At 48.9% G+C, this 11,703-nt stretch overlaps 1 protein-coding gene across 1 annotated transcript; it reads right to left on the minus strand.

Moving 5' to 3' along the window:
- Positions 1 to 704: 704 nt before the first annotated feature.
- On the minus strand, positions 705 to 11,227 carry LOC133282286 (olfactory receptor 5AS1-like). The gene is made up of 2 exons (XM_061478325.1): positions 10,708 to 11,227; positions 705 to 781 (listed from the first exon to the last, which is right to left on the minus strand). Exons 1-2 carry the CDS (start codon positions 11,225 to 11,227, stop codon positions 705 to 707), a joined length of 597 nt encoding a protein of 198 aa, XP_061334309.1.
- Between the last annotated feature and the right edge of the window lie 476 nt (positions 11,228 to 11,703).

Here is an 11,703-nt window from a genome sequence, read left to right on the forward strand (position 1 = left end):
GGTGTTGACATTTAACACAAGAATATACTGTGCTATATATATATAGTTTAGAATGCATTTAATATTGTGTTTTGATATATATACACACATTTATATGTGTTTATGTGTATAACTTGCCCATCATAGGAATAGAGACCTCCTAGATGTCCTTTCTGACCAATAACTACGTCCTGCTGGTCATAGTCACATCAGTGACTAGTCATGGTCATGCTAGTCATGGCCGCATCCGGTTGCTCCTGGCCTCATTCAGGCAGCTTCTGTACATGTCCATGGGTGGAGGCTCCACAGCCTCTGGAACAAATCCTCATAGAATCATAGAATAGTTATGGTTGGAAAGAACCTTAAGATCATCAAGTTCGAAACCCCCTGCCATGGACAGGGACACCTCACACGAAATCATATCACCCAAGGCCTCGTCCAACCTGGCCTTGAATGCTGCCAGGAATGGAGCATTCACAACCTCCCTGGGCAACCCATTCCAGTGCCTCACCACCCTAACAGGAAAGAATTTCCTTCTTAGATCCAATCTAAACTTTCCCTGTTTAAGTTTTAACCCATTACCCCTTGTCCTGTCACTACAGTCCTAATGAAGAGTCCCTCCCCAGCATCCCTATAGACCCCCTTCAGATACTGGAAGCTGCTCTGAGGTCTCCCCGCAGCCTTCTCTTCTCCAGGTTTACAGCCCCAACTTCCTCAGACTGTCTTCACGCGGGAGGTGCGAACTGCCACGCAAACTGCCTCGACCCGCTCTGTTCGTTGGGCTCCTGGTCGCTCGCGCTTCCTGGGGCAGGTCATTAACCAGTCAGGGTTGGTGCCACTGCTTCAGGCTCCGCCCCGTGTGAGTCAGCTGCTCGTGTAAGCTGAGCTGCCGGGTCCTTGGCAGGTCCTCTCGAGGTCTTGAGGCTCCCTTGGTGGCTCTTGTCGCTCTGAGTTGAGGCTCCTGGACCCTGATCTCCCCCCGCTCCGGTGTTCAAGGCGTCCTCTCTCGAGCTACTCACCTCAGCAATTCAATGATAACGAAGAATAATCCCTCTTACCCCGATTTAAGTGTCCAATGCTGTGATGACCATTAGAGGGGCCCTGCCTCCAGCCAGGTGGAGGTAGCGGACAATTGGATTTACTGGACTGTGTGGATCAGATGGCCTGGCACATCAGTCCCACACAAGTATAAGACTCTAGTAGATACCGGTGCACAGTGTACCCTGATGCCATCAAGTTGGCAAGGGGTGGAACCCATCTATATTTCTGGAGTAACAGGAGGATCCCAAGAGTTGACTGCTCTGGAGGCTGAATTCAGCCTGACTGGGAGGGAATGGCAAAAGCACCCTATTGTGACTGGTCCAGAGGCTCCATGCATCCTCGGCATAGACTACCTCAAGAGAGGGTACTTCAAAGACCCAAAATGGTACCGGTGGGCTTTTGGTATTGCTGCTTTGGAGACTGAGGAAATTGAGCAGCTGTCCACCTTGCCTGGTCTCTCAGAAGATCCCTCTGCTGTGGGGTTGCTGAAAGTTGAAGAACAACAAGTGCCAATTGCGACCACAACAGTGCACCGGCGGCAATATCGCACCAACCGAGACTCCCTGATTCCCATCCATCAGTTGATCCGTAGACTGGAGAGTCAGGGGGTGATCAGCAGGACCCGCTCACCCTTTAATAGCCCCATATGGCCACTGCAAAAGTCTAATGGAGAATGGAGACTAACAGTAGACTATCGTGGCCTGAATGAAGTCACACCACCATTGAGTGCTGCCGTACCGGACATGCTAGAACTTCAGTATGAACTAGAGTCAAAGGCAGCCAAGTGGTATGCCACGATTGATATTGCCAATGCATTTTTCTCAATTCCTTTGGCAGCAGAGTGCAGGCCACAGTTTGCTTTTACTTGGAGGGGTGTCCAGTTCACTTGGAACCGACTGCCCCAGGGGTGGAAACACAGCCACGGACTGATCCAGACTGCACTGGAACAGGGGCAAGCTCCAGAACACCTGCAATACATTGATGACATTATTGTGTGGGGCGATACAGTGGAAGAAGTCTTTGAGAAAGGGAGGAAAATAATCCAAATCCTGCTGAAAGCTGGTTTTTCCAACAAACGGAGTAAGGTCAAGGGACCTGCACAGGAGATTCAATTGTTGGGAATAAAATGGCAAGATGGACGTAGACAGATCCCCACAGATGTGATCAACAAGATAACAGCAATGTCTCCACCAACTAATAGGAAAGAAACGCAAGCTTTCTTGGGTGCTGTGGGGTTCTGGAGAATGCACATCCCAAATTACAGTTCGATTGTAAGCCCTCTCTATCATGTGACCCGGAAGAAGAATGATTTTAAATGGGGCCCTGAGCAGCAACAAGCCTTTGAGCAAATTAAACATGAGATAGTTCATGCAGTAGCCCTTGGACCAGTCTGGACCGGGCCAGATGTAAAAAATGTGCTGTACACTGCAGCTGGGGAGAACGGTCCTACCTGGAGCCTCTGGCAGAAAGCTCCGGGGGAGACTCGAGGTCGACCCCTCGGCTTTTGGAGTCGGGGATACAAAGGATCTGAGGCCAGCTATACCCCAACTGAGAAAGAGATACTGGCAGCCTATGAAGGTGTTTGAGCTGCTTCGGAAGTGATTGGCACTGAAGCACAGCTCCTCCTGGCACCCCGGTTGCCTGTGCTGGGCTGGATGTTCAAAGGCAGGGTCTCCTCTACACATCATGCAACTGATGCTACATGGAGTAAATGGGCTGCACTAATTACACAAAGAACTCGAATAGGAAATCTCAGTCGTCCAGGCATTCTAGACGTCATCCTGGACTGGCCAGAGGGCAAAGATTTCGGAATGTCACCAGAGGAGGAGGTGATGCGCGCTGAAGAGGCCCCACCATATAATAAACTGTCAGAAAGTGAAAAGCAGTATGCCTTGTTTACTGATGGCTCTTGCCGTATTGTGGGAAAGCATCGGAGATGGAAGGCAGCTGTATGGAGTCCTGGACGACAAGTTGCAGAAACTGCTGACGGAGAGGGTGAATCGAGTCAGTTTGCCGAGGTGAAAGCCATCCAGCTGGCCCTGGACATTGCTGAACGAGAAAAGTGGCCTGTACTTTATCTCTATACTGACTCATGGATGGTGGCAAATGCCCTGTGGGGGTGGTTGAAGCAATGGAAGCAGAGCAACTGGCAACGCAGAGGTAAACCCATCTGGGCTGCTGCACTGTGGAAAGATATTGCTGCCCGGGTGCAGAACCTGGTGGTGAAGGTACGTCATGTAGATGCCCATGTACCCAAGAGTCGGGCCACTGAGGAACACCAGAACAACCAACAAGTGGATAAAGCGGCTAAGATTGAAGTGGCTCAGATGGACTTAGATTGGCAACATAAAGGTGAATTATTTTTGGCCCGGTGGGCCCATGACACTTCAGGCCATCAGGGCAGAGATGCAACATATAGATGGGCCCGTGATCGAGGGGTGGACTTAACAATGGACACTATTGCCCAGGTTATTCATGAGTGTGAAACATGTGCTGCAATTAAACAAGCCAAGCGGTTAAAGCCTCTTTGGTATGGAGGACGATGGTTGAAGTATAAATATGGGGAGGCCTGGCAGATTGACTATATCACACTGCCACCAACCCGCCAAGGCAAGCGCCATGTGCTTACCATGGTGGAAGCAACCACCGGGTGGCTGGAAACATACGCTGTGCCCCATGCCACTGCCCGGAACACCATCCTGGGCCTTGAGAAACAGATTTTGTGGCGACAGGGCACCCCAGAGAGAATTGAGTCAGACAATGGGACTCATTTCCGGAATAACCTTATAGATATTTGGGCCAAAGAGCATGGCATTGAGTGGGTATATCACATCCCCTACCATGCACCAGCCTCTGGGAAAATCGAACGGTACAATGGGCTGTTAAAAACTACACTGAGAGCGATGGGTGGGGGAACTTTCAAGCATTGGGATATACATTTACCAAAGGCCACCTGGTTGGTCAACACCAGAGGATCTGCCAACAGGGCCGGCCCAGCCCAGTCAGAACTTTTACATATTGTAGAGGGGGACAAAGTTCCCGTGGTGCATATGAAGAACTTGCTGGGGAAGACAGTCTGGGTTATTCCTGCTTCAGGTAAAGGCAAACCCACTCGTGGGATTGCTTTTGCTCAGGGACCTGGATATACTTGGTGGGTAATGCGGGAAGATGGGGAAGTCCGATGTATACCTCAAGGGGATTTGATTTTAGGGGAAAACAGCCAGTGGACTCAATTGTATGCTGTTGCCTGCTGTGTAATGCTTTTATAGCCCATCAACTAGATGTCTCCAGGTCACCAGCGACTGGCCCTGACTTCCCTCCAGCCATCATCCCAACAGAGAATGAACTTGGAACATCATGGACCGAATGGACTCGGCAGCATTATAGGGATTGGTCCATGCACTAAGAAAATGATTTTTTTTTTCCTCTTGGTCTGTATGTATATGGATGTATATATGTGGGAGAGCGATGGTGTATTGAAAATGTGGGATCTGAGCACGACGTGAATGGTATGGAATAAGGGGTGGATAATGTCCTGGGTTCAGCAGTAGCAGTCATGTTTTTTCCTTTGTGTTAACTGGTGCAGTGCTGTGTTTTGACTTCTAGTTTTGAGAACAGCGTTGGTGAAGCCGATGTTGTTGGTTGTTGCTAAGTGATGTTTACCCTGACCAAGGACTGTGAGGCTCATGCTCTGCCAGGGAAGAGGGGAGGCTGTGAGGAAGCAGAGGCGGGGCGCCTGACCCGGGCTAGCCGGGGAGGTATTCCATACCACAGCACGTCATGCCCGGGGTGGGGGGTAACTGGGAGTTACTCGGAAGGACAGGAGCTTCCGGGTGGAACTCGTTTTCTTGGCCGGTGGTATCATATTCTCTTCCCTTGTTATTTTCCCTTATCATTGTTTTAGCTGATAGTAGCGGTGGTGATTTGTTGCTGGACTGTTCTTGTCTCAACCCGTAGGAGTTGCACTCTCTCGATCCTCCTCCCCGTTCCTCCGGGAGCGGGGAAGGGGAGAGCCCCGGTGCAGGGACGGGGGGGGGAGACGAACACGGACCTTGATTGTTGTCAGCTCGGCACCACTCACTGGGAGTGAGTGAACAAGTTACCTGACTGGGTTTAAACCACGACAGACACCTCACACTAAACCATGCCAACCAAGGCTCTGTCCTTGAACACCACCAGGGATGGAGCTTTCATAAGTTCCTTGGGCAACCCATTCCAGTGCTTCACCACCCTTACAGTGAAGAACTTCCTCCTTACACTCAATCTAAACTTCCTCTGTTTAAGTTTTAACCCATTACCCCTTGTCCTGTCTCTCCAGACCCTAATGAAGAGTACCTCCCCAGCATCCCTATAGGCCCCCTTCAGATACTGGAAGCTGCTCTGAGGTCTCCACGCAGCCTTCTCTTCTCCAGGCTGAACAGCCCCAACTTTCTCAGCCTGTCTTCATACAGGAGGTGCTCCAGTCCCTGATCATCCTCGTGGCCTCCTCTGGACTTGTTCCAACAGTTCCATGTCCTTTTTATGTTGAGGACACCAGAACTGCACACAATGCTCCAGGTGAGGTCTCACCAGAGCAGAGTAGAGGGGCAGGATCACCTCCTTTGACCTGCTGGTCACGCTCCTTTTGATGCAGCCCAGGATACGGTTGGTTTCTGGCCTGCAAGCGCACACTGAAGCCGGCTCATGTTCATTTTCTCATCAACCAACACCCTCAAGTCCTCCTCTGCAGGGCTGCTCTGAATCTGAATGTGGATAACCACACTGGGGATGGAAAACTGGGCTCTCAAGTGTCCACAGATGGACAGCAGCAGCTCCAGAGATGGAGTCACTTGTGCTTCATGTCCCATTTGAGGACCCTCTGCAAGATTGGAAATTTCTCTAAACCCATTCTCATTCTGTTGCCAAAGACAAACAAAAACCATTGCTTTCCCCACAAGCATGTCAGAAGCATCATGTAAGCCTGTCATCACTGCTGCTGTGTAGCTGTGCTCAGGGATGGCTCATCCACACCATCTCTTTCAGATGCCCAAGCACCACAATGCCTTTCAGAGGTGATTTCACACCCTTTGCTTTTCCTTCTCTTTGTTTTCCTCTGGCAAAGCATGAGCAGCCCTGGAGGCTTCCTCCCAGGAGAGCACATGCAACTGTATTTACAGCCCCAGCACCACAAGCTGGGCTCTTGGAATCTGGCAGGAGCTCCCCTCTCTTCACATCAGGTGCTTAACAGAGCTGATGCCAGCACGTAGATGTTCTCTGCTGCACTGGGGATAAACCCTTGGCTCCCATCACTCGGTGGCAGAAGGAAGTCACAGGAGGTAACACCAACACAAAGCAGAGCCTCACCTTCACTGAGCTAGTGGGCTTGCTTCTGCATGTCCTCGTGTCCTCCTTAGCAATGCTGTGTCAGAAAACAGACTTACCAACGTGGGTTTTCTTTATGAAAGGGGGAGCTAAGGCTGATGTATATTGTGTTTCTTTTACATAGGCAGCTAAAACGAGATTCACTGATTTACTCAATAGGCAGCTAAAACAAGATTCACTGATTTACTCAAGAGTTAAATAAGGATGAATCTTATTCTGTCATAAAGAAATGCAGCATTTCAGATTGTCAGCAGAATATAGTCACTAAGAAATCAACCTTTGGAATCAGCACATTTTAACATCAACTCAGCTTTCAAGCAAGCAGCTTAATGCCCGTGGGTTTAAGATGCTTCAGCATGCTGGAGCTCACAAAGGTATAAAACATGATTTTACCAATGCATATTTCATACTTTGCCAATGATCTCAAATACTTTGATAAATGTGATTTGGTGACTGGAATGATAATTGAAAGCCAAGGGAAAATATCCGGAGGTCATGCATGTGTAACCTGGGGTTTCCCTGGGACTGGGACTTTCTCTTGCTCCGAGCTTGCGTGAACTCACCATGAGTTCCCTCTTAGCTGTCTTCTGAAAAAAACTGCCTCCAAACTGAAAGTGAATAACGATTTGATTCCTCTTTTAAATCTCAAAAGCAAGCATTATATTAAATCCGTATTTTTAAGTGTCACATCTTAGGAAAACAAAAATGCCATTTGTTGCTTCAATGCTCTTACTATTCATTTTTAAATACCTCAACTGAAAAACATGAAGTATACATAAATTGGGTTAGAAAATGTAGAAAAATATTCGAAAATGTGCCAGTTCCAATGGTTACTGATCGAGATTAGATATGGTCCAAAAGTGAACCACCATTTTTAATCAGTTTGATGTTTCTCTTCCTTTTGCCTCAGCAGGTAACACCTGGTCATGGGAGGAAATCTCACCCAGACTGAATTCATCCTGGTGGGATTTACAGACAGCCCATGTGCGCAGACCCCACTTTTTGTCTTGTTTCTAGTGATTTACATTGTCACCCTGGTGGAAAACGTTGGCATTATCATCTTGGTTCGGGTGTCTCCCAGCCTCCACACCCCCATGTACTTCTTCCTCACCCATTTTGCCTTCATTGACATCTGCTATTCCACAGTCATCTCCCCCAGAATGCTGGCAGACCTGTTATCAGAGGACAAAACCATTTCTTTCACTGGCTGCATGATGCAGCTCCTCACCTTTGCTTTCTTTGCTACTATTGAGTGTCACCTGCTGGCCATGATGGCCTACGACCGGCACATTGCTATCTGCCATCCTCTGCTTTATGTGACCATTATCTCCAGATGCGTCTGCTGGCAGCTGGTAGCATCGTCCTACCTATTTGCCTTCCTCAGTGCCATCATCTACACATGGTGCACGTTTGGAGGTTCCTTCTGTGGACCCAAACACATTGACCACTTCTTCTGTGATATCGTACCTGTGCTTAAACTCCTCTGCCCTAATAAATACAACAGCGAGATGGTCATCTTTGCCTTTCTCACCACCAATGTGGTCATGAGCGTGGTCATTTTGCTCTCCTACATCTCTATCATCTGCACCGTGCTGAGGGTGTGCTCAGCACAGAGCAGGGCCAGAGCCTTCCACAGCTGTGCTTCCCATTTGACGGCTGTTGCCTTATTTTTGGGGACATCATTCTTCATGTACCTACAACCTCCATCTAGCCACAGGAGCCTGGACAAGGTGGCCTCCATCTTCTACGCTTTGCTCACCTTCATGCTCAACCCATTCATCTACAGCCCGAGGAACAAGGAGGTGAAGGCAGCTCTGGTCAAGTGTGAGAGGAGATTGCTCAGCAGATGGCAACATAAAACAGTTGTATCACCTAGTGCACCAAGTTCATCTTAAGTGAGAGACTTTGGGACACTAAAACAATGGGATTTTCCACTGATCCTCATCATTTTATATAAGTTCATCCACAATTCCTGCACATGAGTCAATGACAGTATTGAATGAGAAATACACACCACAAATCACATCTTCCTTGGAAAGAAACTAAGAGGAAAGGAACCTCAAACTTCATTTCACTTCGCAGTCACCAGCCTGTGGGAAGAGATTACCTTCAATTATACCAGGCCTCTTTTCCTCACAGGAAACACCAATCAGCTTTATTCAGGTACAGGTTTCGTCACTGATAAATATTTGTTTTCCTTGCAAGATTCGTGACCTTGTCCCTCACCTCCAATAAAATTCCTCCCTCTTACCTGTGAGCTCTTTCGGCCTGGGAACAGCACTGATAGCACTGACAGCACTGACGTTTTTAGTTACTGCTCACATGTTACTGCTCACAGACCAAGGACTGTGAGTCTCATGCTCTGCCAGGGAGGAGGGGAAGCCGGGAGGAAGCAGAGACAGGACACCTGACCCAAACTGACCAAAGAGGTATTCCATACCACAGCACGTCATGCCCAGGATGTAACTGAGAGTTACCTGGAAGGGCTGGGATTGCGGGGTTGGACGAGGTATTGGTTGGTGCATGGTTGGGCTGGGGGGGTGGAGGAGTTATCAGTCAGTGGGTGATGAGGTTTTGTATTCTCTTCCCTTGTTATTTCCTTTATTATTATTGGTGGTGTTTTGTGTTATACATTAGTTAGTAAAACATTCTTATCTCAACCAGTGGGAGTTCCATTCTTCTGATTTTCTTCCCCATCCCTCTGAGAGCAGGGGGAGGGCGGGGTGGGGGGGTGGGGGTGAAGTGCGTGTGTGTGTGTGAGAGAGACTGTGTGCCTGGGTTTAAACCTAGTTTTCATTGTCAATCTGTTTTTCTGCTGGAAGGCACCAGACTGACAGTCCAGGAGATGCACTGGAGGAGTGTAGAAAAGGATTTCTGAGTGGTTTTGAATGTCTTTCTTCCCCATGGGGTAATGGGCTAAAACCAAGGCTTGAGACGTGAGAAGATCAATATAACAGAGGGAGAAATAACCCTCAATCAATTCTGGAAACAAGAAAAATATGTAATTCAAAGATTATTGAAAAGAACTACATGAAGGCAAAAAAAGCCACTAAGAATACCTGGGTGCGCTTGTGCAGGGTGAATAATGCAGCTTGAAGTTCCAGATACAGTCAGCTGGTTATTGTACTTCATCAGCTTCATCAGGGGACCGAGGCCAGCAGCACCTTGGCTGTTCAGGGGTGAGGAAGACCCCAAATCCTCTCTCCCACCAGCACTAAGGCTCTTTGTACCCCTACTTAAATTCACAGCAGAGCAGAGGCTCAGATATGACTTGTCCCCATTTAGCATAAGGGCTTTGTTGACCAACAGACTGTCAGAGATTTATTTCACAGAATCCCAGCCTGGTTTGTGTTGGAAGAGTCTTTAAAGCTCGTCCAGATCCAATCCCCCTCCAACGGGCAGGGACACCTTCCGCTAGAGCAGCTTGCTCCAAGCCCTGTGTCCAACCTGGCCTGGAACACTGCCAGGGATGGGGCAGCCACAGCTTCTCTGGGCACCCTGTGCCAGCACCTCAGCACCCTCACAGGGAAGAGCTTCTGCCTAAGAGCTCATCTCAGTCACCCCTCTGGAGGTTCAAGCCATTCCCCTTGGCCTGTCCCTACAGGCCCTTGTCCAAAGCTCCTCCCCAGGCTTCTAGTAGCCACTTTAGGTACTGGAAGCTTCTCTGAGGTCTCCACACAGCTTCTCTTCTCCAGGATGAACAGACCCAATATTATCAGCCTGTCTCCGTACGGGAGGTGCTCCAGCCCCTGACCATCCTCATTGCCTCCCCTGTACTTGCTTCAGCAGCTCCGTGACCTCCTTGTGTTGCAGATACCAGAGCTGTATCAAATCCTCTTGACCTTCCCGCAGTTCATCATTGAGGAAATGCTTATCAAGCAGGCAATGGAGACAGTGGTCAGTGCCTTATGTGAAGTCTGAGCCTCCTTTTTGTGGGCTCTACTTTCATTTAGCACAATACAGACACAAAACACCATGGTGCTGTCTCAGGGCTGCTATTGAGGAGCTGATACTTATTTGGATGAAATATTGAATTCTCAGGCCACAGTTAAAACCACCAGAGGCTCTTTGAAGAGAACCATTTGTTATGCAGTTTCTCCATACCCTGCACTTGCTTTGTGATCTCCTTAACTGTAATAATGAGTAATAGGGACCAATAATGACCAATAATGGCCAGTAATTATCAATTCCATGACCACGTGTTTCTTCCTTACCTCCACAGTACTGAAGAGCTCCAAATGTGCTTTCAAACCCTGCATAGATGTGGCAGCAGCTTTCGCTCCCACAGCCTCCTCAGAGCCCCCTTCACCTCCTTGTTCCTCAGGCTATAGATGAGGGGGTTGAGAGCTGGGGTGAGGATAGAGTAACACACTGACACCAGCTTTCCCTGATCCCATGAGGATGCCTCATGAGGCTGGACGTAGGTGAGAATCCCGGGTGCGTAGAAGATGGTGATGGCAGCCAAGTGGGAGGCGCAGGTAGAGAAGACCTTCAGCCTCCTCGTGGCCAAAGGGATCTGCAGGATGGTGTGGAGGATGTAGGTGTAGGACACCAGGATCATCAGGAGAGGGCCCATGGCATTAAACACAGTGCTGTATACCTGCAAGACCTCATTTGTGCTTGTGTCTGAGCAGGAGAGCTGCAGGACGGTGGGCAGCTCACAGAAGAAGTGGTTGATGCTCCTGGCCTGACAGAAGGACAACCTCCCTGCCAGTGTGATGTGCACCAGGGAGGTGAGGAACCCGATGGTGTACACCAGTACCATCATGCCATAGCAACGCGCCCTGGTCATGGTAGTGGTGTAGAGCAGGGGCTTGCACACAGCCGTGTATCGGTCGTAAGCCATTACCCCATAGAGAAAGCTCTCACAGATAGCCAGAGCCATGAAAATATACATCTGGGCAAAGCAACCCCAAAAGGAGATGTGGCTTCTCCCCAGCAGGAAGGTCTCCAGAGCTTTTGGGATGATAGCGGAGGAAAGGCAAAAATCCATGCAAGATAAGTGGGTCAGGAAGAAGTACATGGGGATGTGGAGGTGGGGGTCAGTGTTGATCAGCAGGATCATCGTCAGGTTCCCCAGCACCATGAAAACATAGAGGGATAAAAAGACTGTGAAGATGGTGGTTTGTAGCTCTGGGGCATCAGAGAAACCCAAGAGGATGAAGCTGGAGAGAACTGTGAGGTTTCCTGTATCCGTCATTTCAACAAGTTGATGGATTTGGATTGAAATGAAAGGAATCACTGAAATACATCCCTACAAGAGAAATAATGTGGAAGTTTAGTTGGAGTTTAATCCATAAAGTAAATGCAATAGAAAATGGT

Source organism: Pezoporus flaviventris, unplaced genomic scaffold (genome assembly GCF_033815535.1).
Source record: "Pezoporus flaviventris isolate CSIRO_AGI_PZ_B2104156 unplaced genomic scaffold, CSIRO_AGI_Pfla_v1 ptg000116l, whole genome shotgun sequence".
In the NCBI taxonomy this organism is placed as follows: domain Eukaryota; kingdom Metazoa; phylum Chordata; class Aves; order Psittaciformes; family Psittacidae; genus Pezoporus; species Pezoporus flaviventris.